The sequence below is a fragment of the Lipotes vexillifer genome, unplaced genomic scaffold (assembly GCF_000442215.2).
Source record: "Lipotes vexillifer unplaced genomic scaffold, Lipotes_vexillifer_v1.1 scaffold778, whole genome shotgun sequence".
Classification (NCBI taxonomy): domain Eukaryota; kingdom Metazoa; phylum Chordata; class Mammalia; order Artiodactyla; family Lipotidae; genus Lipotes; species Lipotes vexillifer.
The window spans coordinates 3,534,516-3,549,298 of NW_006774127.1; the positions used below are offsets into that span (position 1 = coordinate 3,534,516).

Below are 14,783 nucleotides of genomic sequence, written 5' to 3' on the forward strand. Positions count from 1 at the left end.
AAGCCGCCAGGGGGCACCCTCAGGGGGCGGGCCCTCGCCACTGCCTGCGCTTGGCCCTTGCGGGCCGCCGTTGCCGCGCTCGGCATATGCCGTCTTTCGACCCCGCGGCATCGGGTTCCCCGGGCTCTTGGTGGCGCCGGAGTCGCACACCCGGGGCGCCCACTGGCCGCCGGCGGCGGCGGCGGTGGCCCCCTGAGCGGGCCAGAACGGGGAGCGGGGAGCGGGCGAGCGCCGCGGCCCAGGCCCAGGGTTAGAGCGCAGGCTCAGTACTTGTGGTGCACGGGCTTAGTTGCTCCATGGCATGTGGGATCTTCCTGGACCAGGGCTCGAACCCGTGTCCCCTGCACTGGCAGGCAGATTCTTAACCACTGTGCCACCAGGGAAGTCCTCGATGCTTACTTTCTAAGCATTGGTTTATTTCTTTTTTCCCGGTTTCTGCTGTGTTTATGAATTGGCTCTCAGTAGCTAAGGAAGGGAAGGGAAAACTAGTGTTTACTGAGTGCCTAAGCTTTGCCAGGTGCCATGCTAATAAACCCTAGGGCAGAAATGCCCCTTGCTCATCCTCTGTTCATTCAGCCGGCTGGAGTGGAGCATCTCTAAAGTCCTGGTGCCAAGGGGCTCAAAGGTGAATTCCCAGAGGTTCCAGTTGTCCTTGGTCTCCCACTGGGCTCCTGGACAGGAGGGGCCTTATGGCTGTGTCCCCTGATGTGCAGGAGGGTCTCCGTGACTTGAAGTTGTCTCAGCTGCACCCTCTTTAATGTCCTTTCCATCTTTCCCTGGGAAAGGCCTTGGCTCTTTTCATCTCCTTGACCACACCCAGCATCCTTTCCTAGGCCCACCCTCAGGCCAGAATGGACCTTTTACAGAAGACTCATTCCTGTAGCCTCTGGCCTGCCCTCCACTGGCCTCTTGTGGCCACATTCAAGTCATTTCTGCCGTTTTTAAAGTCCCAGGCTAACCCTGCTGTTCATTCATTGCAGAGAGATGAATGCAGGAAAAGAGATTCACAGAAAGTGCTGAGGGTTTTGAGGTCGTAGTGGTCAGGCGCAGGAGACCTGATTCCTATGGCCCTCCCAGGCTAGGCGGGGCCCATCTGGAGGGGGCTGGGGAATAGGGACTCTCAGGCAGGCAGGCATCATTTGTCGTCGCAGCCCCGAGTTCAGACTAGATATAGCGTTAAAGATGAACGGCTGGGGCCTGAGCCACGGCCCTGCACCACCACCCTATCCTTGGAAAAGCTCCATGAAATCACACGGCTTTGAACGCCGCGCAGAGAAAGCAAGGGGAGCTCCGGACGGGCCTTGCGGGGCTGGGGGGCGTGCACAAGACCTAGATTGCGTTCTCTGGTGGATGTGGCCCCCAGCTCGGCAGCTCGGGACCCGCTCGGCGGTCGCCGGGCCCAGGGGCGGGGTTCAGGGGCGGGGCCCTTCCGCGCCCGCGGGCCAAGCCGCCAGGGGGCACCCTCAGGGGGCGGGCCCTCGCCACTGCCTGCGCTTGGCCCTTGCGGGCCGCCGTTGCCGCGCTCGGCATATGCCGTCTTTCGACCCCGCGGCATCGGGTTCCCCGGGCTCTTGGTGGCGCCGGAGTCGCACACCCGGGGCGCCCACTGGCCGCCGGCGGCGGCGGCGGTGGCCCCCTGAGCGGGCCAGAACGGGGAGCGGGGAGCGGGCGAGCGCCGCGGCCCAGGCCCAGGGTCGGCGGGCGGAGGCCGACTCGCGGCCTCTTTGTCTCGGCAGCGGCGGGCGCGTCCGCGGGGCCCGGGGCGGAAGTCCCGCCGCGCTCCCGGCGCCCCGGCCGCAGAGGTGGCACCATGAGCGACATCCGCCACTCGCTCCTGCGCCGCGACGCGCTCAGCGCCGCCAAGGAGGTGCTGTACCACCTGGACATCTACTTCAGCAGCCAGCTGCAGAGCGCGCCGCTGCCCATCGTGGACAAGGGCCCTGTGGAGCTGCTCGAGGAGTTCGTGTTCCAGGTGCCCAAGGAGCGCGGCGCGCAGCCCAAGGTGCGCCGGGCGTCCGGCTGCCGCGTTCCCGATAAGTAAACTCTGGCTCCTTTTTCCTTCTCGGTGACAAGCGTCGGCCAGACCACAAACGCTCTTCGGATCGGGGGTTCCGTCCTCGCCCTTGGCCTTGCTCCTTCAGCAGCAGCCAAAATGCCAGTTTTGCGGGGCTTGTGACAACCATGTCTCAATGGTGTTAAAGGAAGGGACTTTAAAGGCCTGTTACCGAGAATCTCAAACCGCTGTAGGTCATCCTGAGCCCCCTAGGGTGGTGCATAATGACGTAGAATGGTATTTCTCGAGATTAGCAGTAGAGAGTTCTCCGTGGGACCCGGGCTTTAGGGAGGTGAAAAGTTCTGTGGTGAAACCAGTGTTTTCTGTTTTCTCACTGTGTGAAATTAATAGGCCGAATTTCTCATCGCTTCTCCTGGATTTGTTTTACAGAGATTGAACTCACTTCAGGAGCTTCAACTTCTTGAAATCATGTGCAGTTATTTCCAGGAGCAAACCAAGGACTCTGTCCGGCAGATTATTTTCTCATCCCTTTTCAGCCCCCAAGGGAACAAAGCCGATGACAGCCGAATGAGCTTGTTGGGAAAGCTGGTCTCCATGGCAGTGGCTGTGTGTCGAATCCCAGTGTTGGAGTGTGCAGCCTCCTGGCTCCAGGTACGTCTCTAGAGATAGCATCTCTGAGAGTCTCTGAAGAGGTGTTTCGTGTCAGGAAGTGTAATTTAATTGGATTTCTAGAGAGGTCTTTTCCATATGTTATCTCCTTGATGTTCCTGCCCTGTATGCTGATACCCCACACCTATATATACAGGTGATCACCATTCTTGAGAAAACAGTAGTTTGTAATGGTAAATGAAGGCTCCATCTTCAGAATAAATGAAAAATTATTTTTCTTAGTTGAAAACAATAAGGTAGGATTTTGAAAACAGCTATGCATGCAGTCTCAAAGATTGGATTCTTTTTTTTTTTAAGGTCACTATGTGTCAAACTGTGGCAGTGTTTGCTTGTTTTTTATACAGTTAGATCAGTAAACATGGGGCTTGTTCCAGTGTGCCATTTCAAAGCTGATGGCTCTTCTAATGGATATGGACATAGGAGCCTTCTGTAGTGTTTTTAAATATCTAAAAAAAAAAAAAAAAAAAGTATTTTCATAGTAGACTTCGTGTTAGATAGTTTTTTGGAAGATCTATTCTGTTTTGCTTTTTTGTTACTCAGAGTTGTTGAAAAATTCATAATCCACTTAGAGTAATTATTAACTCGAATTTTTGATTAACATGATCCTCAGCTAAGCTAACAAAATTTACTACATTCAGTTTTTCAAACCGGCTTCATTCCCAAGGACTTGATATCATTTGGGTTTTTTTCAATTTATTTAAATGTTTTTCCTGTGATCTTATTTATCTTTAAAATTTGGCTAGTAAAAACGTATTCTGTTCTTTGTAATACACAGGTAAATCTCAAGGGAATCTGTACCTTAATGGCCACCATTCTGATTTCTGGGACACCTGAATAAATCTTGTGTGTTGTATTTAATGTCAAGATTACTTCTATCCCTTAACAACCTGATGAAGTCAAGTTTAGCATCTTGAAATTCATCATATAATTTTCCATTTATCTCTCATGGTGCTGTTGCGCTGGCATTTTGGCAAAGTGAAAGCAGATGTTAACAACAGGAAAGGGTCTTGTGGCTTGGGTCAGGGTTTGCCACACTGGGGTGTAGGGCTGCAGCTTCCTCTAGAGAAAAGGGTGGAGATGTCGCTACAGATGGGCATCTGAGTGGGAAGGAGAAAGACGGGAGGGTGGTGATACAGGGTTCAAAAGTATTAACGGAATCCGTAATAGGAAAGGACTGTAGGAAAATTTGAGAAAGTACTGCTTTAAATCATGTGATAGTTCACAGACTCTCCTAAGTCACATCAAAGTGGTACCAACTGTTAATTTTTACCTTTGGAGTCTCATCTGTAGGGTTACAAAAATTGTCATTTCCTCACTTGAAGTCAGGAATGATTTTTTCTGAAGTAAGCTTCAAAGGTCGGCAGGCCTTTCATGTAAAGGGCAAGATAGTAAACATTTTAGGCTTTTCGGGTCATATAATCTCTCTCTTTTTTAAAAAAAATATTTGTTTATTTGGCTGCTCCGGGTCTTAGTTGCTGCATGCGGGATCTTTAGTTGTGGCATGCAGGATCTGGTTCCCTGACCAGGGATCGAACCCAGGCCCCCTGTATTGGGAGCATGGAGTCTTAGCCACTGGACCACCAGGGAAGTCCCTCGGGTTATATGATCTCTGTCACCTCTACTCAGCTGTGCCCTTGTAGTGCAGGAGCAGCCTGAGACAATAGCAAACGCATGAGCAGGGCTGTGTTTAAATAAAACCTTATTTACAAAAAGAGGTGGCAGGGTGGATTTGGTCTGTGGGCTTTCATTTGCCAACCTCTGCTTCAAAGTAACGTCTTCTTCCCCTCTTGGAAGGGGTTCTGCCAGTTCTGATCTTCACCACGTGTACATAGTTGCTAGTCTCCTGGCTCACGACACCTGTAGTTACATGGACTGTGGCTTCTTTCCAGCGGACGCCTGTGGTCTACTGTGTGCGGTTAGCCAGGGCCCTCGTGGATGACTACTGCTGTCTGGTGCCGGGATCCGTTCAGACGCTGAAGCAAATATTCAGTGCCAGCCCTCGCTTCTGCTGCCAGTTCATAACCTCAGTCACTGCGCTGTATGACCTGTCATCAGGTAAACTTTAAGCAGATTGTTACCCTTAAAGAGGCTTCGGCCGATTGCTAGTTGTATTTGTACTGAACACCCAGCCAGCGGATGGCCTTTTTTTTTTTTTTTTTTCTCTCTCTGAAATGTGTATTTTATTTCAGGCTGAAAGCTAAAGGGGTGGGCCACCTGCACCTCTGGAATTTGCTAACAGGGAACTTTCCTTAGTGAGTTCCATTTGCCTGACTCAGAATGGTCCAGGTGGCAGACAGCTAATAAGCAAGGGTCTGGTGTCTGGGACAGATGTGGCTTTCTCACCGGACATGACCTGCTTTTTTTTTTTTTTTTTTTTTTTTTTTTTTTTTTTTTAACACACCACTCAGCATGTGTGGTCTTAGTTCCCCAAGCAGGGACTGAACCCGTGGTCCCTGCATTGGGAGCACAGCATCCTAACCAGTGGGCCACCGGGGAAGTCCCCATGACTTGCTTTTTTTATTCCCGACTTTTTATTTAGAAAAATTGCAAAACTTCAGGAAAGCTGCAAGAATATTACAACAAAGGTTTGTGTATCTCTCACCGAGGTTCACCAGTTATTAACATTTGCCATATATTCTTTTTTTTCTCTTTTCCTTTTGATCTCTCTTTCTTTCCCCTTCTCTCCACATACACACTCACAGGTATTTTTTTCCTGAACCCTTGAGCTTGTTGCCAGTGTCAGGTACCAAGTACTTAAATGTGTATCTAAGAACAAGAACATTCCCTTACACAATCATGATATCATTATCACATGTAAGAAATTAAATACTGACAGAATACTTTAATCGCATATATTTAGCCGTTGTTCAGATTTCCTTGATCGTCTCAATAATGTCTTTTATAGCCTTTTTCCCCCCTTTTGAGGGACCAGGAGAATTCGGGATCCAGTCAAGGCTCATACATAGTTGTTACGTCACTTTGGTCCTTTTAAAATAGTTCCCACACAGACGCAGAGAATGGAATTGAGGACACAGGGAGGGGGGAAGGGTAAGCTGGGACGAAGCCAGACAGTGGCATGGACGTATGTGCACTACCAAATGTAAAATAGATAGCTAGTGGGAAGCAGCCATATAGCACAGGGAGATCAGCTCGGTGCTTTGTCACCACCTAGAAGGGTGGGTTAGGGAGGGTGGGAGGGAGATGCCAGAGTGAAGAGATATGGGGATATATGTACATGTATAGCTGATTGACTTTGTTATACAGCAGAAACTAACACACCATTGTAAAGCAGTTATACTCCAATCAAGATGTTAAAAAAAATAATAAAACAGTTCCCAGCCTTTAAAAAGATCTCTATGATATTGACATTTTTTGAGAGCTCAGGCCTGTTGTTTTGCAAAATGTCCCTCAATTTAGTTTTGTCTGTTTCCTTATGAAAGGTTCAAGTTAAACATTTGTGGCAACAGTATTACCCAGGCCGTGATGTGTCCTTCCTGCGCCGGGAGGCAAGCGTGTCTGTTGGGCTGTGGGTGATGTTCTGAGACTTCCTTAGCGAGGTACCAGGAGAGGGCCTCAGGTAGGCCATTAGATGGCATTTGACTTCAGCTGGGAGAAGCCCACGTCCGTTGTCCCTCTCCAGCAGCAGAGCCCCCTGGACCCCCAATAAAGAAAACCAAGAGAAGTTGACCAGCTCTGGTTGAATTGTGGCAGGGGTCTCAGACCCCACCCACTGGGCCCTTTTGCCCACTTTCCTCCCCCAGCAGTGGGTTTCAGGGAACATGGATTGACAAGCACTGAGTCCTTCTACATCTGTGTCCTTGAATGACCCCCACAGCCCTTGCAGCCCCTGGCTAGGGCTGCTGCCCTCGCTTTGCATTTGGGGAAGTTACAGGCCTCGCCCTCGTGAGCAGCTTTCTCTGCAGAGGCAGACCCGAAGCCCGCTGTTCTAGTTCAGGTTCCTCCTCTGCCTTCAGCCTTGGCCACTCAGAGGGCTGGCAGGTAGCCTCTTTCTTCTCCTGGTCTAATAGCTAACCCAGCTGCTGGAAAGCCTTAGCAGCATTCTCCACTCTTGTTCAGTCCAGCATTGGTCTCCTGCCAGCACCCTGATTGTATTTGATTCTCCTTTTATTTGTAACTCTCTTCCTTGCCGTTAGACTTTTTAGTTCTCTTGAGAAAGTTCGCATGGACCTTCCATGAACGTTTAAGTGCGTATCATACCCGCGTGTAATTGCATACTTTGCTTGCGTCGCTGCGTGCCGCTCGCTGGGATGGGTGGCAGGGCTTGTGGGCGCCCTGCTGCTGGAGTGGAGTCTTCCCTGGCGCTCTCCTAAGAGGCTTCTCAAGAGCTCTTAATAGCTAGGAATGGTATTTAGGCCTTTTGTGTTCCCATAGGAAGGATTTGCAGCATCGTAGTTGCTCTTTCAAGTCATCGGTTATTCCAGGGCAACAAGGACAGAAATTGGCCTTAACATTGGGAATGGATTCCTCAACATATGGAGAAGGAAATAATGTCCAGAAAATACCACTAACGTTCTAGGATGGACATGAGACGTGGTATTTTTCTCTTAAGTCAATTTGCCAGTCTGACATGTCAAGTCTTTTTTTTAAACCACTCTGTCGAGGTAGGATTGACATAGAGAGAGCTATATATTTATATGTACAGTTGGATGAGGTTGGAGATACGGAAATCCCTGGCTCCATAGTGGTGGCCCAGAGGGTGGACCTGAGTCCGCTGGCAGCAGGGTGCTTGCCGCTGCTCTTGGTGCTGTGGCTAACGGGCGTCTGTGCCTCCAAAGCTGTGAAACGGAAGGGGCTCACCTAACCAAACAGAACACCCTCTTGCCCCAGTGTCACAGGGAACCTGGGTCTCTGCATACGAAGGTTGTGGAGATTGTTCACGCAAGTACACACGCTCACGTGTACTCACCGAGCACACGTGTACACAGCATGTGTGCATATGCCACCTTCAGGCTCCGGAGATGCCCCAGCTAGACGTGTGTGGGGCAGGGGAGGGGCTGGGTTGCTGGAGGAGTGGACCTGAGACTGGCGTGTCCCAGACAGAAACGTTTCGGGGAGTCAAGGGGCCAGACACAGGGTCAGCACTGTTTATTTTGCCAAGTAAAGGTCATAGACGACAACTCCCTCTTGTCATCGTCATTTCGTAGCAGAAGGGAAGGGCGTGGGTCAGCCCCCAAGCAGTAGACAGTCCCAGGGGAAAGGCCGCTGTCTCCTGAGGAAGAGCAGTTGGAGACTTCACACCAACACGGGGCTCACTCTGCCCCTCAGTCTCTCTTCTCATGCTTGGCTCTGGACCTCAGCAGCCTGGAAGGGGCTCCGTCATCCCCAGCTTCTTCATGAGCTGAGGTGTGCACAGCCTCAGAGGCAGGAGGCTGGGGACCCGCTCCCACGCACACACAGACAGCCTAAGGGCAGTGTCCGCTGACCCCAGGATGGGCGGTGTAGCCTAGTGGTAAGAGCTGGGCCACCGGGGGTCAGGTCTGGGCCCACCACGTAGTTTTTTTGTTTTGTTTTCGGTACGCGGGCCTCTCACCGCTGTGGCCTCTCCCGCTGCGGAGCACAGGCTCCGGACGCGCAGAGCTTAGCGGCCATGGCTCACGGGCCTAGCCGCTCCGCGGCACGTGGGATCCTCCCGGACCAGGGCACGAACCAGCGTCCCCTGCATCGGCAGGCGGACTCGCAACCACTGCGCCACCAGGGAAGCCCCCACCATGTAGTTTTAATGAGTCTGGAGAAAATGATTTAACATCTCTGTGCCTCAGTTTCCTCATCCTCTATATAATAGATGGTTTGTTTGAGGATTAAGTGAGTTCATCTGTGTTAGGACTTAGCCCGGTGCCTGGCATGTCATAAACTCAGAATAAATGTCAACTTTTGTTTTTAAAGTTACTGTTCTCTGTCTTCCCATAGAATGTACTAGATCTCAGGACTCACAGGAGGCCAGGCCTTGCTTAGAGTTTCCAGGTTTGGGGCTGGGATGGCTCCTGGCAGCGGACAGATCGTTGTCTGGACTCTGAGCTGCTCTCTCAAGGTCCCGTAGCTGTCACCGTACCACTGAGGGGACACCAAACACAGGGATGAAACCTACTCACAAGGAAAAGGATGAAGTGTGGTGGTGGTAGTTCTGGACATAGATAGTGGACTTTTATTTAAATTGACACATAGGATCACAAGGCATAATGGAGCTCTAGGGAATTGTTGGTTTAATGTGTTGAGCCCAACCATGGCCAGGCCTTCCTAAGTCGGATGAGAGCCCAGCCCTCTCGGAGGGGACGTTCCAGGAAAGGAGACAGGGTAGGTGAGGACAGAGGTGCGTCGTCCGGAAGTCGGGTGATGAGTACTGTGAGCTTGAAGGTCTGTCTGTCCCTGTCTCCTGTCCGTGGGGCTGAAGACCCTTCTGACTTTGTTTTGCAGACGATCTCATCCCACCGTTGGACTTGCTTGAGATGATTGTCAACTGGATTTTTGAGGACCCGAGGTTGATTCTCATCACTTTTTTAAATACTCCGATTGCAGCCAATCTCCCAATAGGATTTTTAGAGCTCACCCCGCTCACTGGATTGATCCGCTGGTGTGTGAAGGCCCCTCTGGCTTATAAAAGAAAGAAGAAGCCCCCCTTAGCCAATGGCCCCGTCACTGCCAAAGTCACCAAGGACTCAGGGGGGACGGACAGAGATTCCCACCTCTTGTACTCAAAGCTCCACCTCAGCGTCCTGCAGGTCCTCCTGATGCTCCAGGCGCACTTGACTGAGAAGAACCTGTACGGCCGCCTGGGGCTCATCCTGTGTGACCACGTGGTCCCGCTGGTGGAGGAAATCAGCAGCTCGGCGGATGAACTGAAGCCCCTCAACGCCTCCCAGGAGGTCGAGCTCTGCCTGGACCGGCTGGCACAGGCTCTGCAGGTGGCCATGGCCTCTGGAGCCTTGCTGTGCACGAGAGGTGGGTGATTGCCTGCCCAGGCCTCCCGGGGGCGGGTCACCACCACCCATCGGAAGGAAAATCGGGGCTCCTGGACAAGGGCTGTTTTCCGCTTTTAGGACTTCTTTCCTCTCAGTGAACGCAGGGTAGGTGGGCGCAAGTTGGAGGACGTGCCTAGGTAGAACCCTGTGGCCGTGGCATCTGGGTGTCTCCTGGCTGTTTTGCCCGGGCCTGGGGATGCCTCCAGAGCACAGATAATAATGGCTTAATCTCCTTCCTTTTAGGGAGTCTTCTTTTTCTGCAGTTCTTTTGCATTGCAGCATAATTTACATACAATGAAATGCACCTGTTTAAGTGCAGGAACCATTCCCATCACCTGTTCTGAGGGCTCCTTAATTCTGCATTTCAGTTCTTGAACTGCCCAGGAGAATGATCTGATGCTAATGACACACTTCTGTTTGCTTTTTGACTGCTGGCTCACAGACATTGCCTGAGGCCCATGCAGTAGTCCCTGGAGATGGGTTTCCCTCTTATCTCTTATCTCAGCCTTGGGCGTCTGATCGGTTGTCTCTGGGCCTTTTCCCAGCCATCTGACAAATTGCCAGTAGAGCTGCCCTCTTTCCTAAGTGATGTCTTCTGTTGAGGGCGTGTGTTAAAGCAAAAATCGAAGAAAAAGAGAGCCCCGCTTCTAAATGATGCTAGGAAGTTGAGCGTGAGGTATTGTTACTGTCTCGCTAGCATCCTTGAACATCAGCAAACCTCTCACCTCGTCATCTCCAGGCCGTTCCTTAATTCTGTGTCTCCTTCATTTCAGATGACCTGAGGACCTTGTGCTCCCGGCTGCCCCATAATAAGTAAGTACCCTCCCAAGACTTCTAGCTGGGCCGGGGCGGGGGTGGGTGAGGGAGTGGTGGCGTGCAAGGCAGGGCGGACCCCTTGTCCTGGCTTCTTGGGGAGAGCTGGTTTGCAGGGTCTAGAGCGTCTGTGAATAAGGGGCCCCCCAGAACCTGATAGTAAGTGGGGGAATGGATGTGATAGCATAACACAGGAGAGGAGGCCCAAGCAGGGAGTCCATCAACGAGGTGAGAAAAGTGGCCGTCCTTCTGGGCGTCGAGAAAGAAGCCGGAGCGAACTCGGGGGGCCTTTACTGCTCACTACGTCAGCGTGCGTGTGGGTCGTGGTGATGGCACGCGCTGTTGGCGACATTGATTGCACAGCCCTTCGGGAAGCACTGTGTCGGTTAGGCCAGTGCTTGGTCTCGGGTGGCACAGACTGGGCTCTGAGCGTGGTTCTGTCTGTGGTTTGCTGGGACGCCGGGGCTGACTCTTTTGCCTTGGTTTCCCCCCTTGTAAAATGGGGACCGTAATTCGCCTGCCTCCCAGGGTTGTACTGAGGTGTAAATGAGGTGGTGTTTGCAAAGTTGTTTGTCCACAGCACACGGGAGTCTCTCCGTAAGTGGTCGTTATTGTCCTCATGTCGGGGGACGTAGTGGTAATAACAGTGGTGAAAAGCAGGAGCTGTGTGGTCGCAACAGCTTCTGGTGAGAATTCCACCCCTACTGCTTCCTATCTGTAAGACCTTGGGCAAGTTCCCACTGCCCCTGTTTTCTCTATAAAATCAAGAAAACAATAGTACCCGCCTCAGGTCCCCCTGCCTCCCCCGCTCTGCTCCCCTCCTAGGAGTTTTGTGAGGATTAATTGAGTAAAAACAGAAAGCACTTAGAATGGTACTTGATATGTAAATAATGTAAGAAGTGTTAGCTACTGTAACTTTTACTGTTATTTGTGTTTCGATTAAGGAGTTTCTCTTAATCGAATTAATTTCACTGAAGCTAAGAAGCAAAAAGCTATGTGCACAAAAATGTTTCATGCAAAGGCAGTCTTGTCAGTAGCAAAAAGTCAGAAACAAGCTAACCATCCCATAGCATGAGGATACTTAGTAAGTTAGTAGTGATAGGAGGGAACATTATGTGTCCACTAAAAACAGTAATTGTGGCCACCGTGCAAGGAGATGTTTATAGTTGAAGGCAGAGCTGCCCTGCTGCCTGCTGTGTGCACCTGGGCAGGGTTTACAGGAATGAAAACAGCCGAGTTCTTTCTTCAGAGGGTCTCACTGGTTTTTAAGGTGGATAGTGGGGCTCCAGGGCTGGCATTGGCAGGCAGTGCGGACAGAGGGTGAGCAAGCCCACTGGGCCCCTCGGCACCGTGTGGGCTCGCCCAGGGCCTGACCCGCCAGCCCTGCTGGGGCCCGGGGGTGGGGCAGGTGTGGCAGGCTGAGCAGAGGCTTAATTTGAGGCCAGAAGATGGGCCAGATGCTACTTCTGGGCTGACAGGAGAGGAGCTGCGGCCAGAGGGCCGGGAGCTTGGCGTCGGGCCCTAAGGGGCAGGCAGCTCCAGGCAGGCATCTGGGTGGTTAAACGGGGGTTTCTGGAGCAACAAAACGGTGCACCTTGAGATGTGACATCAGCAGGGTGGACAGCTTGTCCAGAGCCCACCTCGCCCTCGGGAGCCCACACTGTTCCTTTGTCTCCCTCCCTCCGTCCCTTCCTTCTTTCCTTTCTTCCCTCCAAGAAAGTCTCCTGTGTCTGAGGACATCGTCAGTGCAAGTGGCACCTCTTCACCTCCTTGCACTAATCCCTTTGTAACCTTTTCCTTCTTTGTGCACAGCTTTTATTTAATGGTTAATGTTTTCAGGGCATTAAAATAGTGATACGGTATGAATCGTTTATCATCTCAGTGTTATAACTAGGGGCCCCAGTGGGAATCCTCTGGAACTTCTAACAGCCCCGAGGGACCTCCCCGCCCCCCACCAGGGGCCTGTAGCTGCTGCTCCGATGTACAGCCCTGGGCCCCAGTCCCCCAGGGGCAGCCTGGCACTGACATGGGGGAAGAGTGGCCCACGGTCGCTTGGACTACCGCTTTGATTTCTGATTGTCCCTTTTGTGTTAATTGTCTTCTGGACTAGACCAGAAACTTCCTGAAAGCCCTGCTCTCTCTGGCAGGGCGTGTGCAGGTGCAAACGAGCTTGTGACCTCCGTTTTGCCTCTGCAGTATATTCCCTCCTTAGACTTACTTGTTTGTTTGCTTATTTTCCTTGAGTTTCTTACCCAGAGTTATTAAACCGTAGTAGTTATTAAAACGTAGTGAAAGGAGTCAGAAGAGCTTCAAGCCACTGAAAGGCACCAGCTTTCTTCACACCTGGGTTTACTGCCTGAGCCCCTCCTGGGGGCCCAGGGTACCAGACTTTGTACTTGGGGGTTGGGAGAGCGTGAGGGTCACTCTGCCAAAGACCTAGGCCCGCCCCCCGCTTCATCTCAGAGCTCCAGGAAGCAGCCGACCGTAGTCAGTCGCCCAAGGGTGAAGTGGCCCGGCGGGGTGGGCTTTCGCTGGGCCAAGCAGGACAGCATGCAGGGGAGGTGTGGCCTCATGGGACCGGGAAGCTGAGGGGCAAGTGGTGGGCATGAACGGGACCTGGCAGGCGGGGTTTGGTGATGTGGAGGGACAGTGTACACACTCGAGAGACAGGACCCAGCCGGAGCCACAGCCCTGGGTGAGGCTGGGAGAGCAAAGCACAGAGGCCAGGGGATCCGGGGGGAGGGCAGGGCTGGGGAGGGGCCCTCTGTCCTGAAGGGGCGTAACCTGGGGAGTTGGTTATTTCAGGCTGAGTCCGGACAAGCTAGAGGTGGAGAGAAAGTTAGGACGCTCTGCTGATCGTGCTGAGAGGGGAGGGTGGCATTAGATGGGATGAGACTAATGAGAGGAAGCTCTTCAAAGGGTCTCAGAAGGGACCGGCATAGGAGGCGACATTGAATTCAGGAGCGGGGAGGACTTCCTGGAGGCAGAGGCTGTTGATGTGCTGAACCACAGAGAGCAGAGCACAGGCCAGGGTGGGAGGGGGTTGGGGAGGGGAGTGGGGCAGGAGGGGGCCCTGAAAGTGGGTGAGGGCTGGGTCCAGGCCGGGGCCATTCCTGAGGACTCTGGACGTCAGGGTCATGTGAAAAGCCACCTTCTGTGTGGCTTTGCTTGGAATTCAGTTAGGACTCGGTCATTAGGAGTGACTTGGAGAAGCGTGGCCCTCTGTCCTTTTTGCTGTGGCTCCTCAGTCACAACCCCCAAAGGTGTGGACAGGTGAGGCTGACACCAGTGCCCACCTGCATGGTCCCCAAGCCACAGATGCCAAGGCTGTGTCTGGAGCTTCTGTGGACTACAGGCCCCCTCCCTCCCTCCCCATCGCTGCCGGCAGGATCCCGGCTTTTCCCACCACGGGCCCTTGCCTCTCCGGGCCCCAGTCTGTCAATACATCCCGCTGCCTCCAGGTCACCCCCTCCTGCTGCTACCCAGCCATGAGCCACCCTCCGTCCTCCCTGGAAACTTGGTGTCTGTCCCGGCACAGGAGCAAGGACCACCACAGCAGCCTAGCCTGCCCCCCCACCCATAACGCCACGGGTCGGGCGGATGCCACCGTTGGCACCGTTGGCATCCTAACCCTTCTCCTTGTATTTGCAGCCTTCTCCAGCTGGTGATCTCGGGCCCTGTGCCGCAGTCGCCGCATGCGGCGCTCCCTCCCGGGTTCTACCCTCACATCCACACACCCCCACTGGGCTACGGGGCTGTGCCGGCCCACCCTGCCGCCCACCCTGCCCTGCCCACGCACCCTGGGCACACCTTCATCTCAGGCATGACCTTCCCGTTCAGGCCCATCCGCTAGGCTGGCCCCCACGAACCGCTGAGTGGCACCGTGCCTTCCATGCCTGGTTGGAGGAAGCCTTCCCAGGAAAGGACGACCGATCCATAGGAGAGGGTTCGGCGGGCAGCCGGACGGCCGCTCCTCACTGCAGAACCACAGAACCGGGTCGGTGCGGAAGTTCTGCGATGTCGCCGTCCAGGCGCCTCTACCTGTCTCATTCGTAAAAGTCCAGATGGGATGGATGAAAGGAAATGTCCAGCCCTCTGCGGAGCGATGCGGGCATCTTTAAAAGCTGCCAGGCCTGTGAGCCTGTGGTCTGGGGTGTCACTGCGGACACACGCCCTGAGCCTGTGCCGTCGGAGCACTGGTGGAGGAGCAGCGTGTGCGAGTCCACGTGTCTGGCTTCCCTCCTTGTGGACGGGCTGCGTCCCGCCAAGAGCACAAGGCACTCGCATGGCTCCGGGAGCGCAAGGCTGAA

At 53.2% G+C, this 14,783-nt stretch overlaps 1 protein-coding gene across 1 annotated transcript; it reads left to right on the forward strand.

Moving 5' to 3' along the window:
* Positions 1-1,810: 1,810 nt before the first annotated feature.
* On the forward strand, positions 1,811-14,326 carry INTS15 (integrator complex subunit 15). The gene is made up of 6 exons (XM_007448887.1): positions 1,811-2,002; positions 2,444-2,665; positions 4,573-4,738; positions 9,116-9,640; positions 10,434-10,473; positions 14,125-14,326. Exons 1-6 carry the CDS (start codon positions 1,811-1,813, stop codon positions 14,324-14,326), a joined length of 1,347 nt encoding a protein of 448 aa, XP_007448949.1.
* Positions 14,327-14,783: the final 457 nt, after the last annotated feature.